Source organism: Candoia aspera, chromosome 1 (assembly GCF_035149785.1).
Source record: "Candoia aspera isolate rCanAsp1 chromosome 1, rCanAsp1.hap2, whole genome shotgun sequence".
In the NCBI taxonomy this organism is placed as follows: Eukaryota; Metazoa; Chordata; class Lepidosauria; order Squamata; family Boidae; genus Candoia; species Candoia aspera.
In genome coordinates, this window is record NC_086153.1 from 100,835,228 (window position 1) to 100,853,227 (window position 18,000).

Sequence of the window (18,000 nt, forward strand, 5' to 3'; positions counted from 1 at the left end):
TGCAGGCTTAAGAGCTGACTAAAAATCCTAGGCTTTCTAACTAAAATTAAAACTGGCAATGGCAACCTGATTAACTGTATATTTTGCTCCTTCTCCATCACTTGTTTGACTACTTTCAAGCAGGGCTTACAAATCAGTCTCTCCAACCCACCCAAAGATGAATTTAGTTCTGATATAAAATATAAATATCCAGAAATACTGCTTTTTTTAAATGGGTGGTGACTTCAAAACAGCCTTCAAGAATTGTTTTCTAGAACACTTTCCATGTTATAATCTTAAGTAAGCATAAGCAATGGGGAGATTTTTATATGTAGAACAGATGCATATATTCATACAACAGCATTGCCTGTAGAAAGATATATTTATTTGTTTTACAGGTTCTTATTTTACCCTCAGTAATGAAATTCAGTAAGTCAATTTGTTCATAGTAAAAAGTTGCTTTACATATTATTTACAAGTTTCCAAACATATATAGAATGTCACTGCTGTTGACTGTATCTTCTTGCAAAACTTGAGATGGGAGAGTTTACTGCAATGACATACATTCAAAGAGTAAATTGTGGATATGCACAGTGTTTTTGGCACATCTAACTTCATATTTTTGTACTGAGCCTGGTACATATAGTAGTCTGTTGTCAAGGAATGTTCTAAGGGCAGACAAAATGCAGGTGGTTTTCAAACTATTCTTTGGCAATCTGAAGATTCATAAGCATGGAAAAGAACTAGCAAGTAGAAAAGTGGAACAGAATCATAACTTTGCTATTATAGTTCTCATAACTTGTACTAGAGTTATTTTGTTAAGCTCACAGCTCTGAAGTTTAGATGTCAGTTCTCTCTAGGTCCTTCAATTAATTTACATACACAATGCCATACCTCATATTTCCTGCAGAATATATTCCAAAACCTGTCTTCACTAAGATGCAATTTCCTGAAAGACTTCATGGAAATGAATGCATGAGCATTCCTGAAACATATTGCACATGTTTATGATCACCACAGTAGAAACTGGAGACCTTCAACTCAAGTAGAAGTTAGATTCTGACACTCCAGTCAATAAGTATACTGGCTTGATGCCCTTTTACATCATAAACTCACAGTAGTAAGCATTCTTCTTTCTCAAAAAATCCATGAAGTCAGTTAATCTATATTTTTGTTAGATATATCAAGGACAACTTTGATATTTAAAAAGGAGAAAAATACTATTATCATCTGCAATATTTTACTCCACTAGTTTGAGACATTTACAAAAAAAGCCATTCACAAATAGACTTAAGTTTCTGATCCCTTTTAAACCAAAACATTATAATAAAAGTGGTTTTGCTACTCTTAAAAAATATGCAGTTGAAAACAAAAACGGTTCATTATTTACTGCACAGTCTATTTAAAAACTTGCAATGAAGACTTAGGGATATAATATTAAGGTAGAGGTTTGGAGAAAAATATCACATCATATATCTTAAGCAGCACTGCAAAGTTGCTGCAGGAAGTTACCTGACAAATCAATCAATGAATTTTAGTTTCATACATTTGTTGTACTGTTGTATTTATACACCGTCACACAATAACTGCCATAATAATTTTTGCAGATAATCATGTAATAGTGTATTGATGATTTCAAAATTGGAAAAGATACAGTATCAGTGAATACTGAATTAACACTTTCACTGTTGCTACTCTATATGTAAGCAAACATAAACTGAGTGTATTCCTACCTCACACATCCTCATCCAAATTAGTTAACTTATATTTGAAATGAAGATAACGTGGTAGATACTCCTAATGTTGAAAATGGAATCAATACTTTTTTTAAAAAATACAAATACAAGCAATTGGTACAATTGTTCATGTTATATTTGGAAAAGTTCAGTTTATGGAACTCCATTACATGAGGATGCTCCATTCCCACATCCATTCTTCTGCACAATCCACCATGCTAAACCCCAGTTCCCCAAGACAAAAATAATGGTCCATAGTTATGGGACCCATGGTTCAATTGCTCATTCATAATGTTTATTGACCTATGATTTAAAAACATTCCCACATTCCAGAAACCACTTTTTTTTTGTTCCCGTTCTATTTAATCTTCAGCTTTAATACCAGTTATTCCCTCTGTCTGACCTCACCCTGTCACACATTTTTATAAGTGTTTGCAGATAATCAATTCAGTGTGTTCCTAGAATCTAGGGCTTAGGAAGTCAGATGCAGAAGTCTGACAAAGAAGAAGGCATAAGGTATGATTTCAGAAGTTTATGAGGGGACTTCAACTGAGTATGTGCTACCTCCATTGACTGCAGTGCTACTTTGACTGTTTTTTTTCTTCATAATTACATGTAAATATTCTTAGTAATAAGAATTTGATCATTGGGAAAAAAAATAAGCCTGACACCTTTAAACAACTTTTTTTTTTTACAACTTTTATGATATATCGTTATTAGAGAGCAGTAAACCATTGCTTTCCCATACCTCCATAGATTATGAGTACACACACATACAAATTCTAAAAAGGATAAGACACTTTATTGAATTTGATAAATTAAGAGACTATGTACTGGACTTGTATGCATCACAGGTATTTGTAAACAGAGACCTTGGGTCCTTTCCAAAGAAATCCTGATAGAATTCTGCAATAAGTCATTTTCCAACACGCTGATCACAGGATGCATAGCAACAAAGGGCAGAGAAGAATTCATCATAGCTGACATTTACATGTGAAGGCAGAGAACTGAGAAAACATAATGGGAAAGAAAACTAATTATCATTGGGAATGGATACAATGCGTAAGTTTGATACCACTTTCCTAAAAATATGTTTTCAACTATTAATCAGATCGATATATAACATATTACAGTACATGCTTTATAGTAAAATATGAACTTAGAGTACTCTAAATTTTCTGCCCACATGCTAGCAGATGCATATTGCTTGGCTGTAGAGGAATCTGTTTTTTAATGCATAAGACTCCACAAGATTTCCCCGATTTGTAGTACCTATCTGCAAAAGTACGCTCTATATAGTTAGAGGTGCTCCCTTACAGTGGGAATAGTCTTCTCCGTGGAATATAAAATAAGAATTCAGATTCAACATGAAGTTTTTTACTTCCCTCAAATAATGGAAAGATATTCACTAATAGGAAAAAAAAATACTGCAGGGATGGGATACTAAATATTTAAAAGTTAGGGATGCCAATCTGAAAGGACTTTATTTATTCAATGTTTTTTTTAATTAGAGGGTACCCTAATCCAGATTCAAAGGGGTAAAGTGATTTGGGGTATTTACAGACGCTCATGCAGCAATGTCTTAAAGAAACTACGCCTTTTCTGGGCTTGTGCAGCTGCTGCTGCAAGATGTCAAGCAAAGATGCATTGGATTTAAGTGAGTGCACATCTGAGCAGTCTCCAAATAATTTTCCCTTTAAATCTAGAAGGAGTTAATGGCTAGAGAAGGCAAACATAAAAAGATGGATTCTTAAAGATTCCTAAATTGTCTCTGTGTTGGTGACAGGCATGTCACAGAGAGCAAGTCATTCCACAGGACTAGTAGAACGTTAGCAAGATGATAGTATTTATGTTATACTGCCTATCAAGAATTTTTATTATCTTTTATGATCAAACACTGGAACAAGAATAGTACAAATTAAGTATTCAAGTATGTATTAGCAAACAAAATTATTAATTTTTACCTTTATGAACTGTCCATGCATTTATATCTTTTTTTCAGCAGTTGGCAATCTTTGAGGCTGGGAGTAGCATTTTTTCCTAATGCTTTCAGTGACTAAAGAGTGTCATTTGGGGGGCGGGGGGACTGATATATTATAAAGGTGGTTGAATCCTTTTTCCCCCTATGAGGGGAGTGTTAAAAACTACAAGAGGTACATTAAGCCTACTGGGAGCTTAACACATCTATTTCTGTTAGTCTAGTGAAGAAAATTAGTGAGCTATTGCAGTTTGGAGAGAATGACAACAAGAAGCATTAAAGCTGCAGTTTGATCACCCTTGCTTTACAAAAGGGAAGAAGCAGAAAAATTGTCAATATATTTTAATGCACATCATGAGGCATTTCTTATTTAGCCTTCAACATAATTGGAATGAGAACTGTGTTCTTTGTTTAATTCACTACCAATATCCACACATTTCTATCAGACTGAACATAAAGATCAAATCTACTGGCAATTCAAAATACTTAAGAATTATATGTTCTTACACAATCTCTGTCAACCTGATTTGCCAGGGAAGAAATCCCAAGACACTGTCCACGGGACCAAACTTTAATATTAGGTCAGGATCAGGAAAACCATTAGTACCTAGAGAAAGGGCACAATAATGTTGCAGAATCAAGATTACTCCGTTTATTTGAGGTTTAACACATCTTTACCATACCATTCTGCTTCATATGTACAGCTGAAATATACTGGTCAGCAGAATAAAAGTAGCCAAATAATAAATTCATGGATAAACACATTCTGGGGGCCAATTATCCCACTTGGATTTTTGAAAGAACATCAACTAGCTTGTAAGTAATTTAGTCAAACAAATAAATTCCGTATTCAGAAGTCTGTTTTAAATACCTGTATCTGCAGTTAAATGGACAATTTTGAGTAATAATGGAAGATAAAATGCCCAGAGACTCACAGATTTAATCAGCAGCATTATACAGGGTGTTCCTAAAAGTCTGGTCACATAGGCCAATCATAATATGTTTTTTTTTAAAGAGAAAATGTTACTGTACTTAGAAATGTTCAAAGATCATGCACCAAATGAGTAAGGGAGTATTTAAAAGAAAACGGCAACCAATTGAACATTTAATGTAATTTATAAAATAAACTGTCTATGGGGTCTGACTTTTAGTACCCCCTGTATATAAACCTGAAGACAAACGTGGAAAATTTTATGTGGATGCTTTTTCATGGTGCTTGGAGGCTGGGGAGTCTGGATGGGGAAGAACAGACTTCAGCTGAACCCTGGTAAGACAGAGTGGCTGTGGGTCTGGAGCTCTTCTGTATGGGTTTACCATCTTTGGTCCTAGATGGGATTGCACTGCCCCAGACGGACCCAGTGCATAATCTGGGAGTCCTCCTGGACTCACAACTCCTGCTCGAGGAGCAGGTGGCAGTCGTGGTTAGGAGAGCCTTTGCTCAACTTCATGTTGTGTACCAGGTGCACCCTCTCCTAGATCAGGAAGCCCTTCTCTCCATCTCTCATGCCCTGGTCATCTCCTGCATGAACTACTGCAATGTGCTCTACATTGGGCTACCCAGGAGACTACAGCTGGTGCAGAATGCTGCAGCACAGGTAATTATAGGCACCTCCAGGGCTGTGCATGTAACACCTCTGCTGTGTGAGCTGCATTGGGTGCCAGTTTGCTTCAGGTCCAATGGAAGGTATTGGTTATGACCTTTAAAGCCCTTCATGGCATGGGCCCAGGTTACCTGAGGAACTGTCTCATCCCAATTACATTGACCTGTCCCATGCAGGAAAGGCATGTTACAGACTCCGTAAGAATTTCAACTGGTGGAGTCTAGGAGGAGAACCCTTTCTGCCATTGCCCCCACCCTGTGAAATAACTTGCCCCCTGAGGTGAGGTTGGCCCCCACTCTTCTAGCCTTCTGGAAGAGTGTTATAACCTGGCTCTGCCAACTAGCATGGGGATCCAATAGTGGTATGCAGCCCTGGGGGTGGTTGGTGGCTTGAGGATACTCTCTCCACTTTCTATCTTTGTATATTTTTTGGTAAGGATTTTTATGGTCTTCTTTTTACTTGTAAGCCACTCAGAGTCACTTATATGAGAGCCAGTTTCGTTTAGTGGTTAAGGTGCTGGGCTAGAAACCAGAAGGCGGTGAGTTCTAGTCCTGCCTGAGGCCTGAAAGCCGGCTGGGTGACTCTGGGCCAGTCACTCTCTCTCAGCCCAACTCACCTCACAGGGTTGCTGTTGTGGGGAAAATAGGAGGAGGAAGGAGTATTAGGTACGTTCGCTGCCTTGAGTTATTTATAAAAATAATAAAGGTGGGATAAAAATAAAATAAAATAAAAATAAATAAATATAGTGAGATGGGCAGTGTATAAATTTGATTGATCAATCAATAATGAAATAAATACTCTTCCAAATGAAATGGATTTTCTTCCATGAGCCCATGTACCACTGCACGTATTTGGCAAGGTGTGCCTACATAGCAAGAACGTACAAAAACATATTGCAAAAAGAGATCTTTCACAAAGCAGCCCTGTAGAATGTGCAAACTGAATAGTGAGTATGAAATCCAAATATTGACACCATTAGTTTGATTATGTTTAAAAAATTATTGCTGTTAGATTAGCCATTTCCCACTCAAGAAAAGTAAATAAATTCTGCTTTAATACTTACTACTTAATAAATTCTCCAAGACATTCATATCCAGATCTGTGCATTTCTTTTGCTTTTGTGCTACTAAGTGGCAGAATTTCTGAGCTGCTCTTACTATATCTGTTTTTCCATCCTCTGAGGACAGCACATTCAGTGCAGATTGGCAATTTAAAACTGCAGTTGAAAATAAAATAAAACAATGGAAGTGGAAGAAAAAAAAACATTGCTTGAAATCAGTTTTTTTTCTAAGGTCAGCTTACAATTCTCCAGTTTAAAGAAACATTTCCACCATTACTTTGTAATTTCTCAAAGTTCCTGGTAGTGGCATTGTTTTCAATGATCCTACGAAAGCATGCTTTGTAGAAAATCCAGAACTCTGTGCTAAAATAATAACACTTCAATAGAAGTTTAGTATCAAAATTTTCTTAATTCATGCTTAATTATGCTTAATTATGTCTCATTCTACTCATCTGTGTACATCCAGATTTGTAAGAACTCTTGTGCTCATGGAGATTTCCCACAGAAGAAACTAAATAACCAATATTTGTGGATCAGTTTTGTGTACTCAATATATTTGTTTAAGTCCTCTGTAACAATACAAAGTTTTCAAAAAGCTATTTTACCTTGATCTGTTTTCTCCTGATTTGCAAACTTCACTGTATATTTGGAATAGTCAAGATTCAACAACTCCTGCTGCTGTTTTAAAATTTCATCCATCAGCCTTGAATTATTTCTTTTGAAAATACCTTGGAAAAAGAGGAGAAAGAACAGGTACTGGTAAGATTACTATCTTGTTGCAGAAGGTATATGCATATTTTGTAAGTCTCTAACAAAATGTTTTTAGGGCAACCAATATGTTTTTCTTCCCTTAAAATGCTGGTTTGGTAGATGCTGGAACATTGAGTGGCAGGTTCAGAACATTACACATGTCAATTCTATCAGATATCTTAAGGAAATTTGAATACATTTTTTTCCAGTTTGAAAATCTGGCTTTCAGGCTCTCAGTTCAAGCATCAAGCTAAATCCACTCATGCTTCCTATATATACCAGGCAAACAATTGTTTATAACTAACCTGAGTTCAGTAACTACAGACTTCTATTTCAGGTACCATGTCAAATAACAGTTAACCTTTCTTAATTGTAGATGCAGTTATTTCAACTGTTGAATCAGACTATAAATTACTTCTATCTATTTTAGAAAACAAAGTCGTGTCCATGTGTTTTCAACAAGAGTATGTAAGTTTGGTTCTTTTATCTTGAATGACAATTTTTTTAAAAAAGTATTTTTTAAGGAGTGATCAGACAGCTCTGTCTAATACTAGTATTATTCTGTCTTGAACAAAGAACAGGATAGCAACTTAAACCAAAACAAAATAAAAACATGAAAAAGGTAAAGTTCTGAAGTAGGAATTCTCTCTGCTATTTGCAACTTTATTTAATATGCAGACATAGTATTTTATATTACAGTAAACTGTATATCTCTAGCACCATAATTTCACTTTTATTATGTATAATATATTGTAGAATATATAACTACTTAATTGTAAAGTCTTGATTCAAAGGGGAGAAGGAGTGGCATTATATGTGAAGGACTAACGGAGTAAGATTCAGAAATTTGAAAATGAGGGTCCAGTTGGGAGTATCTGGGTATACAAGGAAGAGGAAATGACCAAGTTATTGTTGTAGGAGTGTGCTATAGACTGCCAAGCCAGGTGGAAGATCTGGTAGTGTTCTCTGAAATCAGATACATACATTTCAGGAGAAGATATACAATAACTATGAGAAACTTCAACTACTTGGACATCTGCTGGAAAAACGACTTGATTAAGACTGCAAGTTGGTCATTTCCAAACAGTTTAGAAGAGACCAAGGGGATTAATTCTAGATCTATTTTTACCAATAGGAAATAACTGGTTGAAGAGTAAAAGCAGTGGGAACTTTGAATGAAAGTTATCTTGGGGTTCAAGATAGTACAGAAAGAGAAATTGGAACATAATCATATATGTTTACTGGATTTAGGAGAGCCAGTTTCAGTAAGTTAAAGAAGCACTAGGCATGATCCCATGGTCAGAATTCTCAGAACAAAGGATTACTGGGGGTGGGAACATCTCAAAAATAGCATACTGGAAGCGTAATCATAAACCATTCCGGTGAGAGAGAGAAAAGGAGAGAGGGCAGCTATTTAGGATATACAGGGAGCTTTCAATTGAGCTATGAATTAAAAGACACATGCATAGGAAATAGAAGATAGCTATATACCTGCAGAAAGAAAGTTAGAAAAGCTAGAGCACCAACAAAATTTAGGAAGGTTAAAAACAACAAAAATAGCATTTTGACTAAGCTGGTAATAAAAGAAAAAGGAAAGGGTAGGCCAGCTGCTAGGAGAAGATGATAGGACAGTAACAGATGAGATAGGGCAGAACTTTAGCACCTATTTTGCTTTGGTCTTTTCCCAAAAGAGGAACTCTGTTCAAATGGATCTTAGCAGAACAATTAACAAAAGGAGGGAATGGCAACCCAATATAAATAAAGGGATAGCTAGGGAGCACTTGGCTATCCTGAATGAGCTTAAGGCTTGGAAACAGACCAATTTTATTCAAGAGCCTTGAATGGGGTTGTGGATTCAACTCAGAGTCCCTCTATGTAACCGTTGAGAAATCACAGAGGACAGGATTGGCAGAGTATTAGAGAAGAGCAAATATTGTTCCTATCTTCAAAAAGGGAAAAAAGAGGACCTGGGTAATTACAGACCAATCAGCTTGACACTGATACACAGCAAAATTCTGAAAAAAGATGTTTTGAGTATTTAAAAAAGAATGCAATATTTGTCAAGAGCCTGCATGGATTTATCAAGAATTAATCATGCCAATCCAAAATGATTCTTTTCTGATTAAGAGTAACTACTTCAGTTGACCAGAGGAATGCAATCAACACAGCATATCTTGACCTCAGCAAAGCATTCAGTGAAGCACGCAATGAAACTCTATAAAGAAAATGACAGGAAGTAGGCTGTACTACGTTACTATTTGATAGATACAGAGTTGCTTGAACAATCATAACCCAAAGTGTGTATCAGAGGCTTAGCATCATGCTGAAAAGAAGTCCCAGGTTGTATACCATATGGCATTGTGCTGTTCTACATATTTATAAATGACTTGAATGAGGTTAGAAAACATAATTAACATATTTGCACACAACCCAAAGGGGGGGAATAGCAAAACCTTAAGAAGGAAATATGGAATCCTAGGCTTCATAACAGAATAAAGATCAAGATCAAGAGAAGTTACTGTCCCTCTCTATTCTGTAATGCTCAGGCTATACCTAGAATATTGCATTAAGGTTGGAGCTTCATGTTTTAGGACGACATTGACAAAGGGAAGAATAAACAGAGAAGAATAACCCAGAATACAGTATAAGGGATCTGGGAGGAAAAGCCTATGAGGGATAATTGCAGGCACTGGGCAAATTTAGCTTGGAGAAGACTGTGAGGAGACATGATACAGGTAGTCTTCACTTACTGACCACTCATTCAGCGACCATTCGAACTTATAATAGTGCTGAAAAACGAGACAACTGGACCTTGCCTGGTTGTGGCCATCGCAGAGTCCCTGTGGTCACATAATTGCTATTTGTGACCTTCACAGCCAGCTTCTGACTTAGCAACAGAGTTGCCGGTCCCAACTGCAATCAGTAAGTGGGGACCACCTGTAGTTGTCTTCAAATATCTATACCATCATACAGGTAGTCCTCGCTTAACAATGGTAATTCGAACCAGCAACTCTGTTGCTAAGCAACACAGTTGTAAAGTGTGATATCATATGACTGCGCCAACTTACAACAGCAGTTGCAGCAGTCCCAGTTACCAACATTAGGTGAATCTTGCACAGTCGCAGCATCCCACAGTCACGTGATCACTATTTGAGACCTCCTGCTGGCTTCCCCATGGACTTTGCCAAGTGCCTGAATAGCAATCACGTGACCGCAGGGATGCTGCGATGGCCATACCTACAAGGACTCTTTATAAGTCCCCCTCGTTCAGCACCATTGTAACTTCAAACCGTCGCTGAATGAGTGGTCCTTCAACAATGACTACCTATATAGAAGATGGGGCAGACTTCTTCACTGTTGTTTCAATGAAGATCCAATGTGTTTAAATTACAGGGAATTAGATTTTGACTGAGAGCCAGTTTGGTCTAGTGGTTAACACAACAGGCTAGAAACCAGGAGGCTGTGAGTTCTAGTCCCGCCTTAGGCATGAAACCCGGCTGGGTCACCTTGGGCCAGTCACTCTCCCTCAGCCCTAGGAAGGAGGCAATGGCAAACCACTTATGAAATCTTGCCAAGAAAACTGCAGGGACTAGTCCAGGCAGTTGCCAAGGATCGGACACAACTGAATGGCAAAAAAAATATTTTTTTTTTACTAGACACGAGAAAGAATTTCCTAATGGTAAGAGCTGTTCAACAATTGAACAGACTGCTTCATGAGGTAGTGGACTCTCCTTTGCCAGAAGCATTTAAACTTAAGCTGGATGGCCATCCATCAGGGATGCAGGGGCAGGATATTTAGTAAATGATCTCCAAAGTTCCTTCAAAACCTTATATTCTAAGATGTTATGCACATTGTTAGAAAAGGGGATATGAAGTTATTATTAATGGAAGCTGAATATCCTGTTAGCCAATAAACAAAATGCATTGTGCTAAAATTAGAATGAAATGATAACCAATATTAAGATGCCAGGTGCTTGAATTTTGATGGCATGCTGCATCCCTGTAAAGTTAAAGGGGGTGGGGACTAGGAAACTTGCTTTCACTGTGGCTGCCCAAGCCATCTGGAACAGTTTGCCCCTATTGTAAAGATGCCCCCCTTTCTGTCATCATTCAGAAGAAAGGTGAAAGCAATTCTCCTTTACTAGTTTTTTGGATTATAATTTACAGGGAGGTTGCTGTTGCCATGTATTATAGGCTAAGCTTCTTTATTATCTTTTTATTCTTTTAAGATTAGTTCAAGATTTAATAATTTTATGATTTTATTTATATGAGCCACTCAGAGTCTGACTGCAGCAGTAAAAAAATCTTGTACATAAAAGGTAGTCATAATCGAGAAAGCTTAATTAAGTGCACCTACAAGCCTACACATATAATGTTTTTTAACTACAAGAGTATCAACAAACTAAAAGTTATTTTGACACTATACTTCAAAAGTAGGTGATATGGCACAATGGGGACTAAATTCTATATTCTAAATAGCCATCCTAAATTGCACAACTGATTGACCATTTGTAAGACAGACTCCCCTACTCCCCAAATGCTGTCCCTAAAAACAGCATTTGGATGTACGTCAGGAAAACTATTCAAAAACTGAATTCAGGTACATATAGTTATCTAGTTGTATAAAACATCTGAAACTGATTTGGAACTATTGTTTTCCATGAAATTTAGCTCTGCAGTCGAAAGAGAGTCTAAATACCAGACAGGCCTGAAATGTATCTATTGTGCAAGCAGCTGCTTCTTCACACAATTTTATATTCAACAATTTGGCACATCCAGAATAGGAACAAGTACACATTACTTTGAATTTTAATTGAATTCCAAATTATGAGAATTTTAAAAACATATACTTCAAAAAACTACAAAATTTGGGACATCACTCCCTTCTACCTATAAACAAATTCCTTCATTCCATATCAGAAACTCATCAGTTGCACAATATAGTAAAGTTAAAATCTCATTTGAGTTGAGCTCAGCTTCTGATGGTTTCTGGGATATGTCAGTAGCTTGCCACTGCTTTCTTTCAAGATGTTTTCTCAACTATCCAGTCTAGCCTATATCCCTCACATTCCTTGTCTCCCATCTGAGTACTAACTAGGCTCAAACCTGCTTAGCTTCCACAGGCAAAGTCAGCCAGATGCTGAGGCACACAGCATGAAAGAGTTGCTATTTGGTACACGTAAGCTCAAAATGCCTTAGTTACAGACAATATCATTCATAAAAAGGCTGGAATTTGGGAGAGTCCAGGCCACTGTTCTGGAACAAACATTCTAATGTATGCTTCTCACACCAAAGGAAAATGCATCAGTAATCAACAGCATGGGAAAAAAACCCTCTTAGCATTAGTTCCAAATCTGATACCTAACCTATACTTAGACAAATCATAAGCTAGCTTCTATTCTGAATTTCAGCTTCTGGCTTATCTGGGACAGGCAAATCAGAACTTCTAAATAAGAGGTAATATTAAGCTTCTTCCACCTAGCAAATTCTCAGGTTAATTTCATAACGTAATTTGTTACAGGTTATTTTGATTATCCTGAGCTGTCATCTGTCTTTCCACAGCCGCCCCCCAAGCAATAAACTAAGCTTTTGTTTTAAAGAGAAACAAAAAACAAGCACACATTCTTGGATACAGGTAAGAACCACTGTTATACCAATGGTACTGGTATGAACCAGTAACAGTAGCTGCAGAGTGGCATTGCACTATAAAATGTTATGAATCACACAGGCCTTCTAGCTGAGCTGGGCATGTACCTTTCAAGTTCTTTTTTCTCAAAACTAAAGTGGTATCCGCAAATAATGACAATTATATCTATATAGCATAGGAATGATGCAGCATTCCATTGAATGCCAACTGCTGTCACTGTACTACAGTATAAAGGTGTCCAAGTAGGACAAGAAAGCCAGTTTGGTGTAGGGGTTAAGGCACTAGGCTAGAAACTGGGAGATAGTGAGTTCTAGTCCCACCTTAGGCACAAACCAGATGGGTGACCAGTCGTTCTCTCTTAGCCCTAGGAAGGAGGTAGTGGCAAACCACTTCTGAAAATCTTGCCAAGAAAACTGCAGGGACTTGTCCAGGCAGTGTCCAGGAGTCAAAAACTGACTTGAAGGCACGTGCACACACACACACAAAGGAGGACAAGCAGATATACAATTTCAGTTCTGACAAGACTATGAGGTGAATAGTTACTTTTCAGAATTCTTGTTATAGCTAGCTAAAAACTACGCAGTTTTTAAACATTTGCCGGCTAGGTCCAAGTGAACAACTTGTCAATTTTATTTTAAAAAGCTGGCATAGCTTCATTTAAAATAAAAACATTACTTTCTGATTATTTACTTGATCCACTAAAATTTAAATTCCTATGACTTTAGTACTCAAATTAATTGTTCCTCCTTATTTCTTACAGCACCTTTTATAAGAGTTTTGTTTTCATTTCAAAACTTACTCTGTAAGATTCATATTCAGTGTTAATACAAAAATGTTTGGTGTTTTTTTTGCTACTACATCTTTGTTTTGGAATAAAGGAGAGTCTGCTTTCAACATTTTTAGTATAGAAAGTTTCAATAGACCTTCCTGTGTCTACAAACATTTGCACAGTTTAAGGGAGAAATGGGGAAAAAAATTCATCAATTGTAGGAAGAATCACCAACATTCTTCAGTCTTTGAGTAGCTTTGACATGAAACAAACTGAATTTATATTAGACTCTCAACTACCTAGTCTAACGCTTTGCATTCTTTGTCACTCATCTGTGTACTAAATAGGCTTATACAATCTTAGCTTCTAAGCCCAGACAAAATCTGCCAGGCAGTTTTAAGTTACTTTTAGTTATATATTATATAATATTTTAAAGAATATTTGTGTAAAGGATTACTTAGGCAACTGAGGATGTACCTAATGTATTGTTTAGCATTAAAGGACAGCTAGGCAACTTCCTGAAAAACCATATTGTTCCAACCTTCATGGTCTGCATCTCTATAAGAAATGGAACTAAAAATTGGGGTGGATAGGGGAGTATTTTTATTTTAATATGTATTACATCTTTTTTTTTTCACATTTAAACTCCCATTCAGGTTCCCTAGCATTCTCCTAAACCGTTTTTTAATTCTGCCACAAGGATAACAGGAGCCCACAAGCAGATCAATAATGTAGCCACAAAGCACAATTCTCAAGCAGCATTTCTATGTTCCCTAGATGTCATTCTATGATTAGTTTACAGATTTTCTTACATGTAGGCCAAGAGTAGTTACCTGTGCCTTAAAATCTCTTTTCAGTTCAACATCATGAAAGACTGTATACTAATCAAAAGGTTGAATAAAATCTGGCAGAATTTTGTTTCAGGCCAAAGTAACTTCTGATTAATTTAACATTATAAAAGACTGTATACTAAAGAGAGCTTTTAAGGTACAGGTTGGCAGTTAAATGTGAGTTCAATAAAATTAAGAATTGTTATATCTTTATAAAACAGAAAATGCAAATGTGTTTCTCAATTGTAATCTGTTTAGAAGGGTGATATGTTCCATTTTTAATTTGCATGTAATTATTTCTTGACAAATTGAGCAATCTTCTAATTCTTTAGAAGATTAATCAAAACCATTTCCTATTTGGACTTAATTAACATTGATGGCTCATATTAAAGAAAGTATATTACGCATTTAAGAGGTATAATCATGTAATTAAATTTTCACTACACTCAAGCTATTCTTCAAGGCTTCATTTTCTCACTTGTACTTTAATAATTTTTGGCTGTCTGAAGTTTTCCATTTCCACCTTGATTCTAATTGCCCATTTATATCTTAAAGGTGCTATACACATAGGAATTCTGAATATTAAAACATTGGCTTCTTCCCCTAAAAGTTAAGAGTTTGTTTTGAATTGGATAAAACTGTGTTTTCTATCTTCAACTCAGAGTTTCTCTACTAGTATTCTTTACTGTATATTATTTAAACTAAACAGGATTTTAGTTTCTTCTTCTGGTGTCAACTTCATCCTGTAGGCTGATCCTATTAAATTGTTGATAAAATGTGATCCCAATCTTTACAGGTAGTCCTCGTTTAGCAAATGTTTATAGTTATGACAGCGATGAAAAAGTAACTTTATGACCAATCCTCACATTTATGACCTTTGCAGGTCTGTAAAGCAAAGGAAAGCTGAAGTAAATTCTAAGTACAGTCATGGTTTCACTTAGTGACCACTTCACTTAATGACCAAGTTGCCAGTCCCAATTGTGGTCTCTAAATGAGGTCTACATGTAATGCATTCAAATATGAAAAATAAGATGTTGTTTCAGTTCACTATATGACATATCAGCATGTTGGCCTGAGCCACACAGTCACATGAATCTTAATAACAAATAAAGTGAACTTAAGTTCATGCAGGCCTGCATCACGTACTGCTGCTTTTGGCAAATGAAACTGATTTCTTAAAATGTAAAACAAAATACATGACATTTTCTTACCAGTTTTCATAAATAAAAAAGAACAAATGTAATATTTTAAATAACAGAACTTCAGACAAATCACTTTGGCTGAAATTACTTTGGCTAGCTGAAGCAATGCTTCCCCTTTCTCTGAAGCCAATGTATCAAACACACACAGTAAGTCTTATTACTATTGCTTAATAACATCTGTGAGCTGGAAATGATCCACAGTATTGTACAATGGGAATCAGAGGAGCTGTTGCAATGGCTGAAACAGTCCAATTGTCCTTGAAAAAAAGCAAAACACTTAAGGTACGACAGCAGGACTGGGTACCCACCCACTGCAGCCTTATTTCCAGTAAGCATTGGCTAAAAACTTTAAAATATACTTAATATTTTATTCCAGTTTTTGGCATTATGTCTGAATTAAATAGGTTGCTGTTTTGACACTTATTGGATGATAAAGGGGAAGGGTAAGCAAATATTCCTCAAACTGCAAAAATCAGAACATTATGGGTGACCTTGGGCCAGTCACTCTCTCTCAGCCCAACTCACCTCACAGGGTTATTGTTGTGGGGAAAATAGGAGGAGGAAGGAGTATTAGGTATGTTCACCGCCTTGAGTTATTTATAAAAATAATAAAGGCCGGATAGAAAATAAAATAAAATAAAATAAAAAATAGTTTGAGAATCCTGCATATCAATGAACATACTCCACATGAATTCACTTAGCATGTCCTTTACTATATTATAGCACAAAGCAGTTTTTCAAACATTTTCAGGCCGTGGAACCAGAACTCCTGCTTAAGAGGCAAAGCTCTAGTGACAGAAGACTGCTAGGCTCAAGTGAACTTTTTTTTTTGCCCTTAGTCTCTCATGGAACCTCATCAAGTTCTTGCATGTGTGAATGCCCAGTACAGGGGAGCATGACATAATGTAGCATCTATATCTCTCTGTTCTGAAAGTTTAATGGAAGGTGGACTGTAAATACCATTCTGATAGTGCTTTGCAGATTCCCAGGGTTCCACAAAACAGTTTGAAAAACCCTGGGATAGAGCACAACACTCAGATCCTAATGATACTCTGCTGCTGAAATAAATAGTTCAATCTGGATCCTTTGCGTCAATACTGTATCTAGATTAATCAGTTAAGTATATATTACCAGGCAATGAGCAAAAGAAAAAAAAACATGTAAACCTACCAGAGATGGAGAATCTGTGGCCATCCCAATATTCCTGAACTACAGCTCCTAGCATGGTGGCAAGAGAGGGAGTGGTGCTGGGAATGTATAGAGCAATATTTCTGCTAAACTGTATTTTAATGAATATTTACTGAAATTTAAAGACAGGATATATACCACTATTCACTAATATTTGCACAAATTCTCCCTTCAAACAGTTTGGTCAAAATGGTAGTAGACTAAAGTAAAAATATAGTAAAGGGATTATACTATTTGTATTCAGTAGTCACTAGTAAAAGATTTTTAAAAACTGCCCAGAGTCAGTCTGGAGTCAGGTGGCCCCAAAATCGAAATAATAATACAAAACAAAACAAAACAATGAACGTTCCTGAAAATAGCTCCTTTTATTGGTATATCTCTGACCTTCACTTTTTAACCTACAACTGTTTATATTTTCAGTACCAGCCAAACCCGCTGGTACTGAGCTCATGCTACGTAACAAGGAAAACATACACTGTAGGAAAGCTGCTCCCTGTTCTTAACAAGGCTTTTGTCGCCTTAGATGGCATTTAATAACTAAGATCGACGGATTAGGCAGAACAACTTTTTTCGGATTTTCAAGGTCGCCCTCGCTACTTACAGATGTAAAACGAGTTGCATCGGGAAAGGGGCGAGAGCAACTTGGCTGCGACAGGCGACTCACCTTCGTGGTCGTAGACGCTGACATAGGAGATGCCCACCGCCATGCACCACACCACTAAGCTGGCCACGTCGGCGTAGCTCTGCTCCTCCTCGGTCACCACCAGTCCCACGTGGCCCGGCAGCTTCTGCAGAGATTTTACATCCCTCCGCCATCGGCCCCCGCTACCCACCACCTTCCGCCCCGCCGCCGCCGGCTTGTGAAAGGCGAAAGGGCTCGCGGCTGCCGCCGGAGCTAACAGAGCCCGCGAGGCGGCGGTGGCAGCCGAAGCCGCGCGCCGCCGCCAACGGCTGAGCCACGAGCCGCGACCTCCGAACCAGCTGCGGCCCCAGGCGACCAGCGCGCGCTGGGCGCTGAGGAGGACGTGCAGCAAACGCCACAGCAGCTCGTACGCGACGCTCATTGGACTGGACGGAGGGAGACGCGAGAGGAGCAGAGAGGGGATCGGCAGTTGAGGGCGGATCAGCCGCAGCGCGAGGAACGCACCATCTCGCCTCCCTTTGTCTCACGGACACGGTTTTATCTACCCGGCAACTTTCGGTCGAGCCACCATCTCTATACCTGTCCTGACCTTTACCCTCTACCCTACGCAGCCGCTG

General features: G+C 37.5%; 1 protein-coding gene across 3 annotated transcripts; it reads right to left on the minus strand.

Annotated features, from left to right (window-relative positions):
* Positions 1 to 342: 342 nt before the first annotated feature.
* On the minus strand, positions 343 to 18,000 carry NUS1 (NUS1 dehydrodolichyl diphosphate synthase subunit). Of its 3 annotated transcripts, XM_063310724.1 has the most exons (6): positions 17,405 to 17,672; positions 16,723 to 16,799; positions 6,960 to 7,082; positions 6,358 to 6,510; positions 4,201 to 4,300; positions 343 to 2,722 (listed from the first exon to the last, which is right to left on the minus strand). In XM_063310724.1, exons 1-6 carry the CDS (start codon positions 17,554 to 17,556, stop codon positions 2,632 to 2,634), a joined length of 696 nt encoding a protein of 231 aa, XP_063166794.1. In that variant the 5' UTR covers positions 17,557 to 17,672; the 3' UTR covers positions 343 to 2,631. The 3 variants fall into 3 exon arrangements, with proteins under 3 accessions (XP_063166794.1, XP_063166786.1, XP_063166801.1); XM_063310716.1 differs by lacking the exon at positions 16,723 to 16,799 and having other exon boundaries at positions 17,405 to 17,996; XM_063310731.1 differs by lacking the exons at positions 4,201 to 4,300; positions 16,723 to 16,799 and having other exon boundaries at positions 17,405 to 18,000.

What these genes read in the sequence shown, in the direction of transcription:
- NUS1 (XM_063310716.1), bottom strand. Translation starts at nt 17,804, where the DNA reads ATGAGCGTCGCGTACGAGCTGCTGTGGCGTTTGCTGCACGTCCTCCTC. An exon ending in TCAGGAGAAAACAGATCAAG is followed by an intron (nt 6,511 to 6,959) that starts GTAAAATAGCTT and finishes TTTCAACTGCAG; the next exon opens with TTTTAAATTGCCAATCTGCA. An exon ending in ATCAGGTTGACAGAGATTGT is followed by an intron (nt 2,723 to 4,200) that starts GTAAGAACATAT and finishes ATGTTTTCTCAG; the next exon opens with TTCTCTGCCTTCACATGTAA.